Consider the following 23723-nt stretch of genomic DNA (forward strand, 5'->3'; position numbering starts at 1 on the left):
GATCCACGTGTGAGGACGTGAGGCAAGGAATCCTGGGAAGGTGGGACGGACAGATGAATCACATGGGGGCATGCAGCCAACCAGCCCCTGTGATGTCACAGCCCTACAAAAGAACACTTTTGGGTGTACTACACAACGACCCTGTACTGGTGCACTGGGGTGTACTACAACTCTAAAGCTAATAGGGGCCAGTTAGGGTGAGCACTAAAAGCCATAGTCACCTGCTTTTATTGCCTAATATAGGTTGTAGGCATAGTGGAGCGTATTGTCCTCTCATAAGTGTAACCTGTATGTACATAGATGGTGTACGATTTTGTTCCTTTTAAAGTCATAAGGGCCTAGTTACTCTGAAAGGCCAGCCAAAACTACACACCTGCTTTTGTAGCCTAATACAGTTTTTCCTCTCATAAGAGTAATATGGTGTATAAGTATATCAGGCAGAGAATTGTCAGGACGTGCACAGTGGCAGAGGCCTAAATTCATCAGGTGCAGGCAGAGGTCGCAGCAGACTAGGGGCGCATGGCAGTAGGAGTCGCAGAAAATGGCCTGAGCTTCCGGTATCAGGTAGCTGTCATTTCTCGACCAGCAACTCATCTACCATCATTGATTGGTTAACTCGGTCATCCACTTCATCCCAAGTGACATCTGACACCACCACTCAACAGTCGATGGGCTCCTCAAATACAACCCTCAGTTTGGCATGGCCAAGGAGCAATCCCTGTCCTCCAATTGCCTCTGTCTTATGCTGTTCTCTCCCCCACAGGAGTATCGTATGCTGTGGGTTCAGCTCCACTATTTAGTGAGGGCAATCTACTAGAGGACAGTCAGCTGCTACTGCCCAGCCAAGAATTGGAGGAGACATCCGCCGCTTCCTCTGCTAGGTGGGAAAATACTGATGAGGAGAGTGGCGTGGGAGGTGGTGTTGCGAGTGTTCAGGCTCCTGAAACAGACACTGTTGAGGAACCTGAGGAGGACATCAGTGACATGCAGACACAACTCAATGATGATGAAGCCGATTGCACTTGGGAGCCAGGTGCAGAAGGAGCTTTATCATTATCAGGAGAAGAGGGTTGCAGGTTGCCCGTGAGGCAGCAGCTGAGCCAGCAAGGTTGTAGCATGGTTGGGAGTCAGCATGGTGGCAGCAGTGGCAAGTCTAGAGACAAATGTGCCCAAGGTAGACCACCTGCTATGCGGCAGCCTACCTTCCCGTGAGGTAGTGTAACAGGGGTTCCTGGAGTCGGCAGCAGTAGCAGTCAGTCAGTGCGGATTGTTGGTGGGAAAATCAGCTTCACGCTGCTGCCACCTCCAGGCTGTGTCATTCTGCCACCATATGGTCTCAACATGCTGCCGCCACCTCCAGGCTGTTTCATTAGGCCGCTGTATGGTCTCCTCATGCTGCTGCCACCTCCAGGATGTGTCATTCTGTCACCATGGTGTCTCCTCATGCTGCTGGCACATTAAATTAAAATTTTAATGTTCATCATCTATTTAACCTCTTCAGGACATAGGGCGTATGGATACGCCCTGCATCCCGAGTCCTTAAGGACCGAGGGCGTATCCATACGCCCGTGGGAATTCCGGCCCCCACCGCTAGCCGGTTGGGGACGGGAGCCGGATGCCTGCTGAAATCGTTCAGCAGGCATCCCGGCATATCGTCCAGGGGGGTCATTATGCCCCCCCATGTCGGCGATCGCCGCAGATCGCTGGACAATTCAGTCCAGCGATCTGCGGCGATTCCGGGTCAATCGGGTCTCCAGTGACCCGATGACCCGGAATTACTGGCTGTTCGGGGCCGTCTCTGACGGCCCCGAACAGCCAGAGCCTGCAGGGGTGAGGTGGCACTGGTGCCACCTCACGATCGCCCTGATTCGTCGGCCGGATTACCGGCCGACCAATCAGGGCGCCTGCTGCGGGTGTCACTCCCGCACCCGCTCCGCCCCTCTTCCGGAGGACGTGAGCGGGTGCGGGACGTGCACTCCGGGTGCTGGGGACCCCGATCCCCAGCGTCAATGTTGGGATCGGGGCCCCAGGAGCAGCTGCGGCGGCGGGACTGACCTGCAGCGTCTGGATCGTTGGAGGTGAGTGACAGCCTCCTGCTGTTGCTTAGCAACAGCTCCCAGCATGCAAAAAGGGCATGCTGGGAGCTGTAGTTATGCAACAGCAGGAGGCAGACCACCACAACTCCCAGCATTCCCTTATGGGCATGCTGGGACTTATGGTTTTGCAACAGCTGGAGGCACATTCTTTCTATGGAAAAGTGTACCTTCAGCTGTTGTATAACTACAACTCCCAGCTTGCACAAACAGCTAAAGTGCATGCTGGGAGTTGTAGTGGTGCATCTGCTGGTTGCATAACTACAACTCCCAGCATGCCCGTTGGCTGTCGGTGACTGCTGAGAGTTGTAGTTTTGCAACAGCTGAAGGCACACTGGTTGTGAAACTCAGAGTTTTTTTTTACCTAATTCAGTGTTTCACGACCGGTGTGCCTCCAGCTGTTGCAAACTACAACTCTCAGCAGTCACCGTACACCATGCACCGTACATGCTGGGAGTTGTAGTTTTGCAACAGCTGGAGGCACACTGGTTGTGAAACACTGAGTTAGGTCACAAACTCAGTGATACATAACCAGTGTGCCTACAGTTGTTGCAAAACTGCAACTCTCAGCAGTCACCGACAGCCAACGGGCATGCTGGGAGTTGTAGTTATGCAACAGCTGGATGTCCCCCCCCCAATGTGAACGTACAGGGTACACTCACATGGGCGGAGGATTACAGTAAGTATCTGGCTGCAAATTTGAGCTGCCGCAAACTTTCTGCTGCAGCTCAAATTGCCAGCGAGAAACTACTGTGAACCCCTGCCCGTGCGACTGTACCCTAAAAACACTACACTACACTAACACAAAAAATAAAATAAAAAGTAAAAAACACTACATATACACATACCCCTACACAGCCCCCCTCCCCTCCCCAATAAAAATGAAAAACGTCTGGTACGCCACTGTTTCCAGAACGGAGCCTCCAGCTGTTGCAAAACAACTCCCAGTATTGTCGGACAGCCGTTGACTGTCCAGGCATGCTGGGAGTTTTGAAACAGCTGGAGGCACCCTGTTTGGGAATCACTGGCGTAGAATACCCCTATGTCCACCCCTATGCAATCCCTAATGTAGGCCTCAAATGCGCATGGCGCTCTCACTTTGGAGCCCTGTCGTATTTCAAGGCAACAGTTTAGGGTCACATATGGGGTATCGCCGTACTCGGGAGAAATTGTGTTACAAATTTTTGGGGGTATTTTCTGCTTTTACCCTTTTTAAAAATGTAAAATTTTTGGGAAAACAAGCATTTTAGGTAAAAAAAATTTTTTTTTTTACATATGCAAAAGTCGTGAAACACCTGTGGGGTATAAAGGTTCACTTAACCCCTTGTTACGTTTCCCGAGGGGTCTAGTTTCCAAAATGGTATGCCATGTGGTTTTTTTTTGCTGTCCTGGCACCATAGGGGCTTCCTAAATGCGGCATGCCCCCAGAGAAAAATTTGCGTTCAAAAAGCCAAATGTGACTCCTTCTCTTCTGAGACCTGTAGTGCGCCAGCAGAGCACTTTTCACCCCCATTTGGGGTGTTTTCTGAATCGGGAGAAATTGGGCTTCAAATTTTTAGGGGTATTTTCTGCTATTACCCTTTTAAAAAATAAAAATTTTTTGGGAAAACAAGCATTTTAGGTAAAAATTTTTTTTTTTTTTTTTTACATTTGCAAAAGTCGTGAAACACCTGTGGGGTATTAAGGTTCACTTTATCCCATGTTACATTCCCCGAGGGGTCTAGTTTCCAAAATGGTATGCCATGTGTTTTTTTTTTGCTGTTCTGGCACCATAAGGGCTTCCTAAAGGTAACATGCCCCCCAAAAACCATTTCAGAAAAACGTACTCTCCAAAATCCCCTTGTCGCTCCTTCCGTTCTGAGCCTTCTACTGCGCCCGCCGAACACTTTACATAGACATATGAGGTATGTCCTTACTCGAGAGAAATTGGGCTACAAATACAAGTAAAATTTTTGTCCTTTTACCCCTTGTAAAAATTCAAAAATTGGGTCTACAAGAACATGTGAGTGTAAAAAATGAAGATTGTGAATTTTCTCCTTCACTTTGCTGCTATTCGTGTGAAACACCTAAAGGGTTAAAACGCTTACTGAATGTCATTTTGAATACTTTGGGGGGTGTAGTTTTTATAATGGGGTCATTTATGGGGTATTTCTAATATGAAGACCCTTCAAATCCACTTCAAACCTGAACTGGTCCCTGAAAAATACTGAGTTTGAAAATTTTGTGAAAAATCGGAAAATTGCTGCTGACCGTTGAAGCCCTCTGGTGTCTTCCTAAAGTAATAACTCATAAATTTTATGATGCAAACATAAAGTAGACATATTGTATATGTGAACCAAAAAAAAATGTATTCGTAATATCCATTTTCCTTACAAGCAGAGAGCTTCAAAGTTAGAAAAATGCAAAATTTTCAAATTTTTCATCAAATTTACGGATTTTTCACCAAGAAAGGATGCAAGTATCGACAAAAATTTACCACTATGTTAAAGTAGAATATGTCACGAAAAAACATTCTCGGAATCAGAATGATAACTAAAAGCATTCAAGAGTTATTAATGTTTAAAGTGACAGTGGTCAGATGTGCAAAAAACGCTCCGGTCCTTAAGGCCAAAATGGGCTCCGTCCTGAAGGGGTTAAAATCTTCACTTTGCCTTTTAAAAAATATCTTTAATCTTTTTGTGAGGCCATATTGTCTCGTTAGGCTGCTGCCAGCTCTAGACTCTGTCATTGTGCCGCCATGTGATCTTGTTATATTGATCTTGTAGTAGTAATTATACACTATTGGAGCTGGAATTACCATGGCTGCTGCCACCTCCAGGCTGTGTGATTCTGCCGCCATGTGGTCTCCTCACTCTGTTGGCACATTAAACTAAAATTTTAATGTTCATCATCTATTTAAAATCTTCAATTTACATTTTAAAAATGATCTTTTATCTTTCCAATTGTGAGGCCCTATGGTCTCATCAGGCTGCCGCCACCTCTGGGCTCTGTCATTGTGCTGCCATGTGATTTTGTTATATTGATTTTGTAGTAGCAATTATACACTATTGGAGTTGGAATTATCGCCACTGCTGCCACCTCCAGGCTGTGTCATTCTTGTGTCATTCTGCCGCCCTTTGGTCTCCACTGGCTCATGTCAGTTTTTTTTATAGTTATTAGACGCAAATAAATTCAGATCAAACCAAACTTTTTTGAAAAATTTGGCTAATCGGACAAATCCAATTTTTCAGAAAATTCTATCATCTCTAGTCATCATATATTTTTTTCTGGAATTATCACAAGAATCCAAAGAAATAGGTTGGAGTGAGAAAATTAAACCATACCTGATTAAATTAAACATTCACAGTATCATACGCAGTTTCGCAGTACCAGCCGTGCCAGTACTTACATGTGCATGGCTTGATATTTTAGCCAAGCATATCAAACTAGCAGGATCAACCCAGTAGCCCTCCTGGGTCAGGCCTGCACCACTGAGAGGGAGGACAAACTGCTGACACAATACTCTGTCAATGTGCCGCTCTGCAGCCTACATAGGCTGCCGCCACCTCCAGGCTGTGGCATTTCGCAGCCAGATGGTCTCCTCATACTGCTGCCACTTCTAGGCTCTGTCATTGTGCCACCATGTGATCTCCTTGTTATATTGATCTTGTAGTTTGACAGTATTTTTTCAAAGTAAATGCTTTGGGCACCCGGGACACTCAGTCATGAGCATGGGGGGCTGAGAGGCAGGGGCTGGGACAGGTGGTTGCTGGCCTTGCATGCACGGACCGTCAGTTCGATTTTAAGATATAAAGACGAGCTTTATCACTGCAGCAAATTATAGTAGTTTGCGCCCATTCATCCAACGGTGCAGACGCTGAATGTTCTTATGTCCAAGTTGCTGGTGTTGCAGTCCCTCTCTTTTCAAGTGGACACTAAGTCATGGTCATGAGCATGAGGGTGCGCTGAGAGGCAGGGGCTGAGACAGGCAGTGGCTGGCCTCGCGGTGGACCACAACTCAATTTTAAGATACAAGTACAAGCTTTTTCACTGCAGCAACTTATACATTGCAGCAATTATATACTATTGGAGCTAGAATTACCACAGCTGCTGGCACCAGACTTGCCCTCCAATGGATCCTCAAAAAAGGATTTAAAGTTTGCGCATTCCAATTACCAGGCTGTCATTGTGCCGTTCTGCGGCAGTGATTGTAGTAGCGACGCCTTTATTCTGCATTTCATACTGAATAACAGTATTATTTCACTAACGCAGCACACTCCGTATGTGTGTTACAACAAGGCGAAGTGTTCTACACCCCTATTGAGGCTCTCTGTAGCCCAGAAATAGACATTTTTAACAGCGATTCGCGGCAAATAAATTTGGATCGGAAATTTCCCGAATCAGCCAAATCAAATTATTCTAAAATTTGCTTATCTCTTGTCAATATAAATATTTTCCATTTTTTTTAAAAAGGATTTCGCTGACTTTTCCCTAATGCGACTGAGTTATGTCAAAAAAAACAAAAACAACAACTGACATTTCTTAACCTGCAAGATCACTTCCGATGTGGAAGGCATGGTCGGCAACAGCCATTTCGCCAGTAGACAAAGTTTCACTACCAGGTTGATCAGATGAACCAATAAAGTTACCGGAGTGTCATCTGGTTCTATGTGCAGCACTATCAAGAATGGGTCCAGTGGAAGTGAGACTCATAGTTTGTCACCAAGGAACGCAAAGAGGGTAACCCAGAACCCATTCACCGGTGGGCATGACACAATTCGGGCAGTCCTCTTTTCTCTTTATGAGTCAATGCAGAACTACAAGAGAATGGTAAGGAGCTCCTAAGGAAACAAAGGAATTAAAAGGTAATCTGACATAATCTGACAGTAAGGGAGGTGATTGTTACGCCGAGCGCTCCGGGTCCCCGCTCCTCCCCGGAGCGCTCGCAACACCCTCGCTACTGCAGCGCCCCGGTCAGATCCATTGACCGGGTGCGCTGCGATACCGCCTCCAGCCGGGATGTGATTCGCGATGCGGGTGGCGCCCGCTCGCGATGCGCACCCCGGCTCCCGTACCTGACTCGCTCTCCGTCGGTCCTGTCCCGGCGCGCGCGGCCCCGCTCCCTAGGGCGCGCGCGCGCCAGGTCTCTGCGATTTAAAGGGCCACTGCGCCACTGATTGGCGCAGTTGTTCTAATTAGTGTGTTCACCTGTGCACTCCCTATGTATACCTCACTTCCCCTGCACTCCCTCGCCGGATCTTGTTGCCATCGTGCCAGTGAAAGCGTTTCCTTGTGTGTTCCTAGCCTGTGTTCCAGACCTCCTGCCGTTGCCCCTGACTACGATCCTTGCTGCCTGCCCCGACCTTCTGCTACGTCCGACCTTGCTCTTGTCTACTCCCTTGTACCGCGCCTATCTTCAGCAGTCAGAGAGGTTGAGCCGTTGCTAGTGGATACGACCTGGTTACTACCGCCGCTGCAAGACCATCCCGCTTTGCGGCGGGCTCTGGTGAATACCAGTAGTAACTTAGAACCGGTCCACTAGCACGGTCCACGCCAATCCCTCTCTGGCACAGAGGATCCACCTCCTGCCAGCCGGCATCGTGACAGTAGATCCGGCCATGGATCCCGCTGAAGTTCCTCTGCCAGTTGTCGCCGACCTCACCACGGTGGTCGCCCAGCAGTCACAACAGATAGCGCAACAAGGCCATCAGCTGTCTCAACTGACCGTGATGCTACAGCAGCTACTACCACAGCTTCAGCAATCATCTCCTCCGCCAGCTCCTGCACCTCCCCCGCAGCGAGTGGCCGCTTCCAGCCTACGACTATCCTTGCCGGATAAATTTGATGGGGACTCTAAGTTTTGCCGTGGCTTTCTTTCACAATGTTCCCTGCACTTGGAGATGATGTCGGACCAGTTTCCTACCGAAAGGTCTAAGGTGGCTTTCGTAGTCAGCCTTCTGTCTGGGAAAGCTCTGTCATGGGCCACACCGCTCTGGGACCGCAATGACCCCGTCACTGCCTCTGTACACTCCTTCTTCTCGGAAATTCGAAGTGTCTTTGAGGAACCTGCCCGAGCCTCTTCTGCTGAGACTGCCCTGCTGAACCTGGTCCAGGGTAATTCTTCCGTTGGCGAGTACGCCATACAATTCCGTACTCTTGCTTCCGAACTATCCTGGAATAATGAGGCCCTCTGCGCGACCTTTAAAAAAGGCCTATCCAGCAACATTAAAGATGTTCTGGCCGCACGAGAAATTCCTGCTAACCTGCATGAACTCATTCATCTAGCCACTCGCATTGACATGCGTTTTTCCGAAAGGCGTCAGGAGCTCCGCCAGGATATGGACTCTGTTCGCACGAGGCGTTTTTTCTCCCCGGCTCCTCTCTCCTCTGGTCCTCTGCAATCCGTTCCTGTGCCTCCCGCCGTGGAGGCTATGCAAGTTGACCGGTCTCGCTTGACACCTCAAGAGAGGACACGACGCCGCATGGAGAATCTTTGCCTGTACTGTGCCGGTACCGAACACTTCCTGAAGGATTGTCCTATCCGTCCTCCCCGCCTGGAAAGACGTACGCTGACTCCGCACAAAGGTGAGACAGTTCTTGATGTCAACTCTGCTTCTCCACGCCTTACTGTGCCTGTGCGGATATCTGCCTCTACCTTCTCCTTCTCTACCATGGCCTTCTTGGATTCCGGATCTGCAGGAAATTTTATTTTGGCCTCTCTCATCAACAGGTTCAACATCCCGGTGACCAGTCTCGCCAGACCCCTCTACATCAATTGTGTTAACAATGAAAGATTGGACTGTACCGTACGTTACCGCACGGAGCCCCTCCTAATGTGCATCGGACCTCATCACGAAAAAATTGAGTTTTTGGTCCTCTCCAATTGCACTTCCGAAATTCTCCTTGGACTACCATGGCTTCAACGCCATTCCCCAACCCTTGATTGGTCCACAGGAGAGATCAAGAGCTGGGGTACTTCTTGTTTCAAGGACTGTCTTAAACCGGTTCCCAGTACTCCCTGCCGTGACCCTGTGGTTCCCCCTGTAACCGGTCTACCTAAGGCTTATATGGACTATGCTGATGTTTTTTGCAAAAAACAAGCTGAGACTTTACCTCCTCACAGGCCTTATGACTGTCCTATTGACCTCCTCCCGGGCACTACTCCACCCCGGGGCAGAATTTATCCTTTGTCCGCCCCAGAGACTCTTGCTATGTCTGAATACATCCAGGAAAATTTAAAAAAGGGGTTTATCCGCAAATCCTCCTCTCCTGCCGGAGCTGGATTTTTCTTTGTGTCCAAAAAAGATGGCTCCCTACGTCCTTGCATTGACTACCGCGGACTTAATAAAATCACGGTAAAGAACCGCTACCCCCTACCTCTTATCTCAGAACTTTTTGATCGCCTTCAAGGTGCCCACATCTTTACCAAACTGGACTTAAGAGGTGCTTATAATCTCATCCGCATCAGGGAGGGGGACGAATGGAAAACAGCATTTAACACTAGAGATGGACACTTTGAGTATCTGGTCATGCCCTTTGGCCTGTGCAACGCCCCTGCCGTCTTCCAAGACTTTGTTAATGAAATTTTTCGTGATCTCTTATATTCCTGTGTTGTTGTGTATCTGGACGATATTCTGATTTTTTCTGCCAACTTAGAAGAACACCGCCAGCATGTCCGCATGGTTCTTCAGAGACTTCGAGACAATCAACTTTATGCCAAAATGGAGAAATGTCTGTTTGAATGTCAATCTCTTCCTTTCCTAGGATACTTGGTCTCTGGCCAGGGACTACAAATGGACCCAGATAAACTCTCTGCCGTCTTAGATTGGCCACGCCCCTCCGGACTCCGTGCTATCCAACGTTTTTTGGGGTTCGCCAATTATTACAGACAATTTATTCCTCATTTTTCCACTATTGTGGCTCCTATCGTGGCTTTAACCAAGAAGAATGCCAATCCTAAGTCCTGGTCTCCTCAAGCGGAAGACGCATTTAAACGGCTCAAGTCTGCCTTTTCTTCTGCTCCCGTGCTCTCCAGACCTGACCCATCTAAACCCTTCCTATTGGAGGTTGATGCCTCCTCAGTGGGAGCTGGAGCGGTCCTTCTACAAAAAAATTCTTCCGGGCATGCTGTTACTTGTGGTTTTTTTTCTAGGACCTTCTCTCCGGCGGAGAGGAACTACTCCATCGGGGATCGAGAACTACTGGCCATTAAATTGGCACTTGAGGAATGGAGGCATCTGCTGGAGGGATCAAAATTTCCAGTTATCATTTACACCGATCACAAGAATCTCTCCTATCTCCAGTCTGCCCAACGGCTGAATCCTCGCCAGGCCAGGTGGTCTCTGTTCTTTGCCCGTTTTAATTTTGAAATTCATTTTCGCCCTGCCGACAAGAACATTAGGGCCGATGCTCTCTCTCGTTCCTCGGATGCCTCGGAAGTAGAGCTCTCTCCTCAACACATCATTCCTCCTGACTGTCTGATCTCCACTTCTCCAGCCTCCATCAGGCAAACTCCTCCAGGGAAGACCTTCGTTTCTCCACACCAACGCCTCGGAATCCTCAAATGGGGTCACTCCTCCCACCTCGCTGGCCATGCGGACATCAAAAAGTCCTTGCAACTCATCTCTCGTTTCTATTGGTGGCCGACTCTGGAGACGGATGTTGTTGATTTTGTGCGGGCCTGTACTGTCTGTGCCCGGGATAAGACTCCTCGCCAGAAGCCTGCTGGTCTCCTTCATCCTCTGCCTGTCCCCGAACAGCCTTGGTCTCTGATTGGTATGGACTTTATTACAGACTTACCCCCATCCCGTGGCAACACCGTTGTTTGGGTGGTCGTTGATCGATTTTCCAAGATGGCACATTTTATTCCTCTTCCTGGTCTTCCTTCAGCGCCTCAGTTGGCAAAACAATTTTTTGTACACATTTTTCGTCTTCACGGTTTGCCCACGCAGATCGTCTCGGATAGAGGCGTCCAATTCGTGTCAAAATTCTGGAGGGCTCTCTGTAAACAACTCAAGATTAAATTAAACTTCTCTTCTGCTTATCATCCTCAATCCAATGGGCAAGTAGAAAGAATTAACCAGGTCCTGGGTGACTATTTACGGCATTTTGTTTCCTCCCGCCAGGATGACTGGGCAGATCTTCTACCATGGGCCGAATTCTCGTACAACTTCAGAGTCTCTGAGTCTTCTTCCAAATCCCCATTTTTCGTGGTGTACGGCCGTCACCCTCTTCCCCCCCTCCCTACTCCCTTGCCCTCTGGTTTGCCCGCTGTGGATGACGTAACTCGTGATCTTTCCACCATATGGAAAGAGACCCAAAATTCTCTTTTACAGGCTTCATCTCGCATGAAAAAGTTTGCCGATAAGAAAAGAAGAGCTCCCCCCAGTTTTTCTCCCGGAGACAAGGTATGGCTCTCCGCTAAATATGGCCGCTTCCGTGTCCCCAGCTACAAATTGGGACCACGCTATCTTGGTCCTTTCAAAATCTTGTGCCAAATTAATCCTGTCTCTTACAAACTTCTTCTTCCTCCTTCTCTTCGTATTCCTAATGCCTTTCATGTCTCTCTTCTTAAACCACTCATCATCAACCGTTTTTCTCCCAAACTTGTTTCTCCCACTCCTGTTTCCGGTTCTTCTGACATCTTCTCCGTAAAGGAGATACTGGCCTCCAAGAAGGTCAGAGGGAAAACTTTTTTTTTGGTTGATTGGGAGGGCTGTGGTCCTGAAGAGAGATCCTGGGAACCTGAGGACAATATCCTAGACAAAAGTCTGGTCCTCAGGTTCTCAGGCTCCAAGAAGAGGGGGAGACCCAAGGGGGGGGGGTACTGTTACGCCGAGCGCTCCGGGTCCCCGCTCCTCCCCGGAGCGCTCGCAACACCCTCGCTACTGCAGCGCCCCGGTCAGATCCACTGACCGGGTGCGCTGCGATACCGCCTCCAGCCGGGATGCGATTCGCGATGCGGGTGGCGCCCGCTCGCGATGCGCACCCCGGCTCCCGTACCTGACTCGCTCTCCGTCGGTCCTGTCCCGGCGCGCGCGGCCCCGCTCCCTAGGGCGCGCGCGCTCCGGGTCTCTGCGATTTAAAGGGCCACTGCGCCACTGATTGGCGCAGTTGTTCTAATTAGTGTGTTCACCTGTGCACTCCCTATGTATACCTCACTTCCCCTGCACTCCCTCGCCGGATCTTGTTGCCATCGTGCCAGTGAAAGCGTTTCCTTGTGTGTTCCTAGCCTGTGTTCCAGACCTCCTGCCGTTGCCCCTGACTACGATCCTTGCTGCCTGCCCCGACCTTCTGCTACGTCCGACCTTGCTCTTGTCTACTCCCTTGTACCGCGCCTATCTTCAGCAGTCAGAGAGGTTGAGCCGTTGCTAGTGGATACGACCTGGTTACTACCGCCGCTGCAAGACCATCCCGCTTTGCGGCGGGCTCTGGTGAATACCAGTAGTAACTTAGAACCGGTCCACTAGCACGGTCCACGCCAATCCCTCTCTGGCACAGAGGATCCACCTCCTGCCAGCCGGCATCGTGACAGTGATGTCCCAGGCCTAAATTACAATGTCATGGGTTTTGAAAAGGAGATGTAGCGAGGTTCCCTCTTATGTAGAAAATGGGCAACAGTTGTGATGCCCACACTCCTCCATTGGTGGTACAGCTGATTGTCCATACCCAGGACAGAAACGTAACATCTTTAATAGCTGACATTTGGCTAATAAGGGGAGAGGGAGGGAGACCCACCCGTCTACTATGATTTGTATCAAAGGCGGGAAATAGGGACTTGGGAGATCTACCTACTCGGATCCCCAGATATTTCAGAGAAGTCCTGGACAAGGAAATGGGCAGTGGCAAAATGGCTTCCGAAAGGACACCAGACTACGGAGACAGGTCTAACAATACACTCTTGTTAATATTAACTCTATACCCGTACTCAAGCCCAAAGTCCGTCAACCAGTCAAACACAGTGCCCAGGTCCCTGACAGGATTTATCTGGAAGATCAAGAGATCACCCACAAACAGAGCATGGGTAACGCTCTGGTTCCCAATAGCAATCACCTCTATGGTGTTCCCTGCCTCTAGCACACTAGACAAGGGTTCAATGGCTAAGTTGAATTAAAGTGGCTAAGTTGAATATCTCTATCTATCTCTATTTCTCTCTGTGTACCTGTCTATCTCTATCTCTCTCCTGCTCTGACTGCGACACTGGGACCGGCTTGTGAACCTTTAACTGTGTAAAACACCCCATTCCCCAATGCTGTCTCCTAATGGCCTTTGAGCTTGAAATCAGCAAATCACATGAGAGGGGTACTTTTACACCCCACATTGTTCAGTGTTACTTCCTTTACATTCATATCTTAATCCTAGCCACATGTTTCCTTTGTCATTAGCTAAACATCAGTGTTCTAGGGATTACAGTGTGTAAGATATAAAGTACCACTTTGTCCTCTTTCCTTTTCTTCTCCTGCTGATTCAATTTCTCTCTCTTCCAGGTTGTTTTCATGAAGGAAAGTTATATGAACTTGACAGCGACTTTAGAGCTGAGGATGTTTTAGACTGCTCATGTTACTCAGATGGGTCCATGCAATGTTGTGTAAAGTAAGTTTTTATGAACTATGCTAAACAAAAAGAAGGTAATGGATGTGTTCTATGTATTGTTTAGTAAAATTTTTGAAAATAAGATGTATAAATCAATTTTCATTCTCAAGGTTGTATAACAACAAATAATATACACATTTGTAATCTGAGGTTCTAGAACACAAACAGTGATAGCAATGAAGAAGTTTCTCTTCTCTACTTCTCTTCTACTAGATATACTGTATAGTTAATCAATAATAAAATGCTTTCTCAGTTAACCAGATAAACAATGATGTTGCACTAATTAAACTAAATTTGCACCATGCCTGACTTTCACAAGAAAGTGGCCATTCCTTCTTCCACATTCATTTTGGCAGAATTCTGCATTTCTTTTACAGAATCAGTGCAGAATTTGTGCAGAAAGAAGGTCAAGTGGATTCATACTTTAATTATCCTGACCACAAACTTAAGGGGGTACTCTGGTGGAAAACAATTTTTTCAACTAGCTCCAGAAAGTTGAACAGATTTGTAAATTACTTCTATTAACTTCTTAATCAAGCAGGGCGTACTTGTAAGCCCTGCGCCCTCTCCCCTTCTATGACAGGGGCTGGAATCTTAATCCTTCCAGTACTTCTCAGTTGCTGTATACTACAGAGGAAGTTTAGTTGTTCTTTTTAGTCTGACCATAGTGCTCTGTTGACACCTCTGTCTATAGGATCAAATTCCCATAACAATCCTCTCCTGACATGGACAGAGGTGTCAGCAGAGAGCACCGTGGTCAGACAGAAAAGAAATTCAAAAAGAAAAGAACCTCCTGTGGAGCATAGAGCAGCTGATAAGTGCTGGAAGGATTAAGATTTTTAAATAGAAGTAATTTACAAATCTGTATAACTGGAGCCAAAATGATTCCCACCGAAGTACCCCTTTAACTGCTCAAACCGCAAGTTTATTGATTTTAGAATCATCACACCCCCTCCCATAGACATGAATGGAGGGGGCGTGGTGTGACATCACAAGGGGGCGTGGTATGACGTCTTCAAACACAGAGATTTCTGAGACTGGAGCAGCAGCCTGGCATAGAATGTGGGTGCTGCACCGAGATCATGGGGGGGTGACCAGCAGCGACCCCCCCCACACACGATCAGACATCTTATCCCCTGTCCTTTGGGATTCATACTTTAATTGCCCTTTAAGGGCAATTAAAGTATGAATCCACTTTACCTACTTTCTGTGTGCAGTGTTTTGAGCGATAGATTTAAACTTGTTAACATAAAATAAGGTTATGGCAAGTTTGAAACACACATTGAACATATTTTAAATGTTAATAAAAATACAAATGGCATAAAAATACACATTTAAACACTAACTTAAGCTTAAAATTACATCTCACGCTATAAATTTATATTATTAACTGACACGCCATTAAAAAAATAAAAAGCCATCAAATAAATACATCAATCATTCAGGGAGCATATATCACAATAAATTATACATTATCTTACCTGTCTTCCATTTTTACATCTTCCGCATCCCTCTCTTCTTTTCCCTGCCTGCTCCTAAAAATGGTTCCCTGCTTAGAAATAAAATAAAATTTTGTTATAAAACAAATTCAATTAGTTACCTACAATTTCCAGAATTCCTACAGCATCACTCCTGCATCTTGAATTTTGTGATAACCTACTAAATCCGCAAACATTCTACACAAACTTGCACATTTTGCACACATTGGGGGAGATTTATCAAAACTAGTCCAGAGCAAAGTTGCCCAGTTGCCCAAAGCAACCAATCAGCTTGCTTCTTTCATTTTTAACAAGGCCTCTGCAAAATGAAACAAGCGATCTGATTGGTTGCTATGGGCAACTCAGCAACTTTTCCTTTGCACAGGTTTTGATAAATTTCCCCCATTATCCACAAATTCCACATTTACCCCACAGATTCAAGACCCATTGACTTCAATAGATTCAGGGAAACTTATATTTTTACTTCGTATACAGAATTTCAGCTATGGAACGCACACTGCGGAAATTCTACTGTGTGAATGGGACTGTGGAATCCCAATAAAGTGTTTTTGCTATAAATTCATGCAGAATTTTCATACAAAATTCCGCAAGGAATTTCACACGATTCTGCCGTGTGAACGTAGCCTTAATAGTTGATTACTTGCTCAGTGAATGTGGTGCACAAATTAAACATCCAGTGCACTACATAGAAAGAGTTGTATCTAGAGTTGAAGTGTCACCTGTTCCAGCATGATAGATTGTGTGCGGCACAGTGCTATGAGCTTAGCACAGAAGATAATAATGTGTTGACATATTAATATGTTATGGGAAAAGTGCGAGGTATAGAGGGAGCTAGAAAATATTTTATGGGGATGAGGGGTTCTGGCTTGGTGAGCCAGATCCCTGAACGCAGGGGGACACATAGGATGCATGGAGACGGAAGGTAGAAACTGTAATCTTGCGGGGAGGAAGAAGAGGACACTAGAAACACTTTGGAAAGCAGAATGTGGAAGATTTATCAAAAACTGTGTAAAGGAAGAATAGAGCACTTACCCATAGCAACTAATCAGATTGCTTCTTTCATTTTTCAGAGGATTTTATAAAAATAAAAGAAGCAGTCTGATTGGTTGCTATGGGCAACTGCACCACTCTACACAGTTTTGATAAATCTCCCCTATAATTTAATCTTTTTTACAAATCAGTGGTTCAGGAAGGTGCATCACCATTCTTCTGTCCGTACACCATCTGTTTTTTGAGAAGGAAACCCTGTAGCACACATGAGAAGCAATGCTGCCTTCTAAAGATAATTGCTATGTGGCAATTTTGGTTGTCCATTTGACACTTTCACTTGAAGATGTGCCACTATTTGGATGGCAAAAATAAACTTATAGGAAGAAAAAGGTAAGGTTAGCACTGACTATCACCTCCGTCTTGGGCAGTGGTCTGTCTTACAGCAATTGTAGCAGCATAGATGTATATCCTGATATGACGTGGTGCTCTACTTTCAGAGAATATAGGTGCGAATTTCAACCAGAGATAGAGAAGACAAGTGGCACTCACGGTTGGATGATCAGATCTTCATTACTTTATTTAATACAATACGATAAAACATCCAGCGGTGCACCGGGCAAACGGCATGCTAGGACGATAGCTATTTTGCGCCGCTCCCGGCGCTTCCTCGAGTCCCTCCTACTCTGACACGGAAGGTCAGGTAAATACTCTCTGACACCTGACACGTCAGAGAAGGGGTGTGACACACTAGAGGCACAAATAGCATATATTTACAACTTTTAAAACCATTAGGAACAAAATTTTAAATGGCAAGGTCGGCATCTTTTGTATAGACATTACTAGTGACGGCTAATGTGAAGGATTTTTCATACAACATTGCTTTCTAGTAGTGTTGAGCGGCATAGGCTATATTCGAATTCACGATATTTCACAAATATATGGACGAATATTCGTCATATATTCGCTAAATTCGCATATTCGTAATATTCGCATACAATTTTCGCATATGCAAAAATTAGCATAAAGGAAAATTCGCATGTGCGAAAATTAGCATGTGCGAAGATTAGCATAAGCGAAAATTCGCATATGCAAAAATTAGCATATGCAAATTTTCACATGTGCGAAAATTCAGATGCCACTCTCACACAGTAGTATTAGAGCCTTCCTTACACCACACAAGCTGGAAGCAGAGAGGGATGATCACTGTGATGTGTACTGTGGAAAAAAAAAATAAAGAATATTCGTAATTACGAATATATAGTGCTATATTCGCGAATATTCGTGAATTCGCGAATATGCGATATTCGCGAATAAAATTCGCATTGCGAACATTCGCGAGCAACACTACTTTCTAGCTTAACACTTTTATACCATACTATGCTAAAACGCTCATGTCGAGGTGGTCATTCAGATCCAGGTTTCCCCATGCTCAGATCTGAATGATCCACCTAGCCTCGCACTTTAACAGTGCCTTTCGCCTATCTAATCCTTCAACTGCATTAACTTTTTCTAATCCTAGAAACTTCAAGGCAGTAATCTCTCCTGCATGTTCTTCAAGCATATGTGAAATTAATCGCGGATAACCTTTTTTTTTTTTTTTAGTTTTTTTAGGAATGGGCATGTTCCCTGAACCTTGTGTTGCAAGAACAGATCACAGCATACACAACATACTTTGTGTCATGTATGCCGTGATCTGATCTTGCAACAGATTCTACATAGGCTGCACAATATGGTCTCTGAACACAAGGTTCGGGGAATATGCCCATTCCTTAAAAACTAAAAAAGATTCTCCGCAATTAATTTCACATATGCATGAAGAAACTTATCCTAAGGATAGGGGATAAGTTTCAGATCGCAGGGGGTCCGACCGCTGGTCCCCCCGCAATCTCCTGTACGGGGCCCCGACAGCCCGTGGGAAGGAGGCGTGCCGAAGGCAGTGCTCCGGCTCTGCCATAGAGTTGTATTGAGGGGGCGTGTCAGCCACCGCTTCGTGGTGGTCAACACGCCTCCTTCCCGTGGGCTGTCAGGGCCCCGTACAAGAGATGACGGGGGGCCCAAGCGGTCGGAACCCCCGCGATCTGAAACTTATCCCCTATCCTTAATTGCACATTTTTTAATTAGCCTAATTAGACGACAAGGTGCATTAATCAAATCCCATACCCAATCTCTTTGCATAGATAGAGGATTCATATGAAACATAGGCAGTGTTTTTAAGTCATTCAGTAATGGATTTACATCCAATATGATGCCTAACTCATGCCTGTCACCTCAGTTAAAATGCATTAGAAAAGGGTATAAACAAGAATCTGTGCGTTATTCTTTAAAGGAGAATGCAAGCCTATGGGAGGGGGCATGACAGCTATCACGCCCCCTCCCATAGGCTTGCATTGAGGGGCGGAGTGTGATGTCACACGGGGCGGAGGCGTGTTGTCACACGCTGTCGGCCCTGTGGTCGCCGGTAATCAGACCCGGAGTGAACACGCTCCGGGGACTGATTATAAATGGGGTGCGGCGTGCAAGATCAAGGGGGTCCCCAGCGGAGGGACTCCCGCGATCAGGCATCTTATCCCCTATCCTTTGGATAGGGGATAAGATGTCTAAGCACCGGAGTACCCCTTTAAGGTAAAAAAAAATTCAATAATGCCTGGGTGCCTGAAAATAAAACAATAAACAGGACTCACCTGCCTGCGCTCCCTTGGTGTCCCATTATCTTGCTCCACTCCTCCACCACCGTATTCTTACAGGTGCGACCGTGGTCGGCCCGTCACACTGAGGTTCGGTAAATCCCGGCCACAGTGATGTCTCTGCAATAGGCTGAGCAGCAGTTTGATGCATTGAGCCTAGATGACTCAACTTATTGCCAGCCGAGGCAGGACATAGCTGCAGCTGGAAATTTGCTGACCAGTATTGTGATGCGCTGGCCACAGCCTGACCAGTAGACGGTGGCAAAGGAGCTGAGTGAAATACCAGGACACTGAGGGAATGGACACAGGTGAGTCTTGTTTGTTTCTTTTTTTTTTCAGGCAGCCCAGGCATTATAGGGGTTATCCAGAATTAGAAAAATAACTTCCAAAAACAGCACCATATCTGTCTTATGGTTGTGAGTGTTCTTACATCTTGGCTTCATACACTGTAATGAAACTTAGCTGCAATACTACACACAAGCATAATAGAACAAGAGTGGTACAGTCTCAGGGTGAAAGGCAAAGGTCAAATGGTATGCTGTTCTGAGTGTCAAAACAATGGGTGTGGACCTACTGTACTACTCAACTCAACTGACTTTGGGTCAAACTCTGGAACATAATCTAAGTACCCTCTAGCTTAAAGGGGTACTCCGCCCCTAGACATCTTATCCCCTATCGCCGCTGAGGACCCCCGCAATCTCTCCTGCAGCACCCACTTATCATTAGCTGCAAAGAGCAAAGATCGCTCCATGTCTGATGACTCATGATACTCACGGCTCTGCCCCATTGTGCCTTCACACCCCGCCCAATCAATGCAAGCCTATGGGAGGGGGCTTGATGGCACCACACCCCCTCCCATAGATTTGCATTGAGGGGGTGTGGCGTTACGTCACAAGAGTGCAGAACCGTGACGTCATGTTACTCCGGCCCCTGTATCGTGAGTCAGCAGAGCAATCTTCACTCCATGCAGCTAATGACAAGTGGGTGCTGCTGGACAGGTTGTGGTGGTCCCCAGCGGGGGACCCACGCGATCAGACATCTTAACCCCTATCCTTTGGATAGGGGATAAGATGTATAGAGGCGGAGTACCCCTATAAGATCCTTGTTCCTACTCCCGGGTAGCAGGTAGCTACCAAAAGGGGTCTCAGTTTCAGTAGTGATCGGCCCAGTGAATCAGGAGTCACCAGTGTGTGGCATCAGGATCAGGGGTAGGTGGTAAGATAGCAAAGTGAGGTAGAGGCAAGAAAGTCAAGGCACACAGCACTGATTCCAAGTCAGAAATCCAGGCCAAGCTCAGACAAGAGTATACAGTACACAGGTATCAAGCAAAGGTAGAGTTAGGAGATCAGTCACAGGTAAAACAGAAATCAGAATCGGACATGTAATGTATTGATCGGTTGGGTCAGACCTTTACCAATCTCTAGATATATCTGAGCGAACCATGTGGTCACACTCTTCACTCCCTAACTAGTCGCAATCTCCATCCGCTGTGAACAGGCTCCATGGTGCAATCTCCTGATTGTGGCCAGCCAGGGAATGAAGTGCGCTACTTTGTGCTTCATAGAATCATAGAAACTTAGAATGTGTCGGCAGATGAGAACCATTTGGCCCATCTAGTCTGCCCAATAATCTGAATCCTATCAATAGTCCCTGGCCCTATCTAATATGAAGGATAGCCTTATGCTTATCCCATGCATGCTTAAACTCCTTCACTGTATTTGCAGCGACCACTTCTGCAGGAAGGCTATTCCATGCATCCACTACTCTCTCAATAAAGTAATACTTCCTGATATTACTTTTAAACCTTTGCCCCTCTAATTTAAAACTATGTCCTCTTGTGGTAGTTTTTCTTCTTATGAATATGCTCCTTTACTGTGCTGATTCCCTTTATGTATTTAAAAGTCTCTATCATATCCCCTCTGTTTCTTCTTTCTTCCACGCTATACATGTTAAGGTCATTTAACCTTTCCTGGTAAGTTTTATCCTGTAATCCTTGTACTAGTTTAGTAGCTCTTCTCTTAACTCTTTCTACATGCTACTGTAGGGGTCTGAGCACTTTGACATGTCCCTGCAGCATGCCAAAAGCTTTGTATAATGACAGGGGCAATTTAAATATGCAACGCAGGACCAGAATAGGTGAAGGGCAGATTTTTTATAGCACAACACAAAAAAAAATCATAAATTAACTTAAAAAATTCCCTATACCTGTAGATGAATACCTTGAGGGTGTAGTTTCCTAAATATGGTCTTTTGGGGGGATGTTTTTATGTTTTGACATCTCAACACCTCAAAAGACTGCAAACTTGAAATGATTCCTGAAAACATCCCAAAAATCCGAAATATTTTCCTTCAATTTTGAGGCCTGTGTTTGAGACAGATTGTACACCATATGAGGAATATTTCTTAAAACTGCAGAATTAGGGTAATGTACATGCTAAAGATTATTTTTTTCTTTGTTAATGCTTGCTGTGTTACAGAAACAAATATCAAAATTAAAAATTTCATTACAAAATTATATTTTTAAATTTTTCCTCTGCCGTGCTTTCATTCCTGTGAAACTCCGAAATCATTAGAAAGCACTTCCTAAATGTAGCAAAACAAGGAAAAGGAGTGAGCTGGGGAAAGAAACATACTCTTTTTAGCAATCGGTGGGGGTCTGAGCACTCAGATCTTGACCGTTTAAAATTTTTGATATGTCTCTATGACATGTCAAAGTTTAGTTAAATGTCAGAATGCTTTAGATTAAAAGCAAAATATCCAGATTTATATTTCGTGTGATGTACTACTGTACATGTACTATACTTCTACAGCTGTAAAAGAAAAGATTGTAATTTTGTGTGAGTGTACGTGTGTGCTTATTTATTTATTTAGGATATAATGTAATATTGTGTATTTAAAATTCCTATAGGAAATGTAGTCAAACTTTTGTGTGTATTAAAATCTTGAACTTTCTAATTTCTTTTTTTATTTTGCAATAGTTATAAGGCGCTTGAAGATTCGAAAAAAGGAAAGCTAGTCTGAGTCAAGGATTGGTTAAAATCTCGGACATTCAGGATTGTCAAGATCAAGACATGTTTATTGCACACATAATTGGTCGAAAATATGTTTAAAGCATTCCTCCAAAAAGAATAAAAAACTTTAATGTGCTCTCAGGCTGATCTTTACGCTTCCTTGTCTTATACCGTCTGTAATTTAGCTCCAAAAGTCCCACCAATATATATATACTACTTAAAATAGTACTCTAAAGGTGTAGAACACTGAAGGTAAGAATGCATGTGAGCCCAAATATATTCATGGTTAATGGGCATTGTTTGATGTTTGAAAAAATACACTGATAAGGCATTAGTGTTACCATCTTCTGTAAATTTTCATTCAGTCCTGTCTACACACACAGTATATTGAAGCTTTGATCTTCAAAAACTACTGTCTAAGCTATGTATCAAACTAGCAATCTGAATTTTTCACACTTATTTCGTTTGATTAGTGTCTGTTCTGTGATTACCTGGGGGTCGATTTATCAAAACCAAATAGGTAAAACATTCTGGGATGTTTAATTGATTAATATATTATACAGAAGAGCTTTGGTTTTTTTTATACTGTCACGCCCCCTTCCATAGACATGAATGGCTTGGCATGACGTCACTAGGGGGCGTGGGCATGACGTCACGTCCACGTCTCGGAGACAGCGCCCGGCACAGAATGCCAGGGGCTGCACCGAGATTGCAGGGGTCCCCAGCGTCGGGACCCCTGCATTCATACATCTTATCCCCTATCCTTTGGATAGGGGATAAGATGTATAAAGCCGGAATACCCCTTTAAGGCTTTCTGTAGCACAGCAGAAAACACAAAATTGTATTTTATATCTTTTAAAGGGGTACTCCGCTGCTCAGCGTTTAGAACAAACTCCGGCGCCGGGAGCGTGTGATGTCATAGCCCCAACAGATTTCTTTTGTTACAAATGTTTTGAGTTTTAAAAAGTAGTACAATAATAGAAAAGCATGTAAAGATGGGTATCATTTTAGTCGTATTGACCCACATAATAAAGATAACATATCAGTTTTATTGTAAAGCAGTTTTCGTTTCAATTTCCCACCATAAATAATATTTTATTATAATAGTTTTTTTTTGTTTTGCCATAAATTTTATGTTACAATGAAAGGTGTCATTACAAAGCACAATTGGTCGCGCAAATAACAAGCCCTTATATGGCTCTGTAGATGCAAACATAGAAGAGTTATGGCTCTTAGAAGGTGAAGTGGAGAAAAACGAAAATGCAAACATGAAAAGTTCCTGTGTGCTGAAGGCCAAAATAGGCTGCGTACTTAAGGGGTTAATGAGTATTTAATAGAAATAGAGTATAAGGGCTCAAATGGTGCACCTGTGAGAGCCAGAAGAACTGTGAACAGGGGACTTAATTTTCTGTGGCTTTAATACATCTGGAAACCCAAATGTTCTCTCCTAACTTGACCTGATAAAGGGTACCAAAGGCTGAGACTGTATCTTAGGAGTGTTTAGTACAAAAAAAAAAAAAAACTCAAATCAAACGCATCCTGAAGAAAATCAAGAATTTCAGTGACAAAAGGATAGTTAAGAGAGAAAGTAGACCCCCCACCAAAAGGCATATTTCTTCCACACCTGGTTTACAGTACACTATTAGAGATGCATGTTGGGGGAGAAGGGGTTAGTGATGCATTGGGTTTCCAGTGTGCTATATAAAGGGTACCAAAGGCTGAGACTGTACCTTACGAGTGTTTGGGAAAATCTCAAATCTAACGCATCCTAAAGAAAATCAAGAATTTCAGTGACATAAGGGTAGTCAAGAGAGAAAGTAGGCCCACACCAAGAGGAATACTTTCTCCACACTTTAGTGTACATTTTTTTTATGT

The 23723-nt window shown here is 45.3% G+C and overlaps 1 protein-coding gene across 2 annotated transcripts in view; it reads left to right on the forward strand.

The window, feature by feature from the left end:
• Positions 1-21949, forward strand: part of LOC130282311 (beta-microseminoprotein-like) — a 65685-nt gene extending 43736 nt beyond the window's left edge. For both annotated transcript variants that reach the window (XR_008846333.1, XM_056530414.1), the window contains exons 3-4: positions 13559-13664; positions 21816-21949. Coding sequence is in view for 1 of the 2 variants with exons in the window: in XM_056530414.1 (XP_056386389.1) it covers positions 13559-13664; positions 21816-21858 (149 nt within the window). In the remaining variant the exon portion in view is untranslated. The remainder of the gene's footprint in view (positions 1-13558; positions 13665-21815) is intronic.
• The last annotated feature ends 1774 nt before the right edge of the window (positions 21950-23723 follow it).

The sequence above is a fragment of the Hyla sarda genome, chromosome 7 (assembly GCF_029499605.1).
Source record: "Hyla sarda isolate aHylSar1 chromosome 7, aHylSar1.hap1, whole genome shotgun sequence".
Taxonomy (NCBI): Eukaryota; Metazoa; Chordata; class Amphibia; order Anura; family Hylidae; genus Hyla; species Hyla sarda.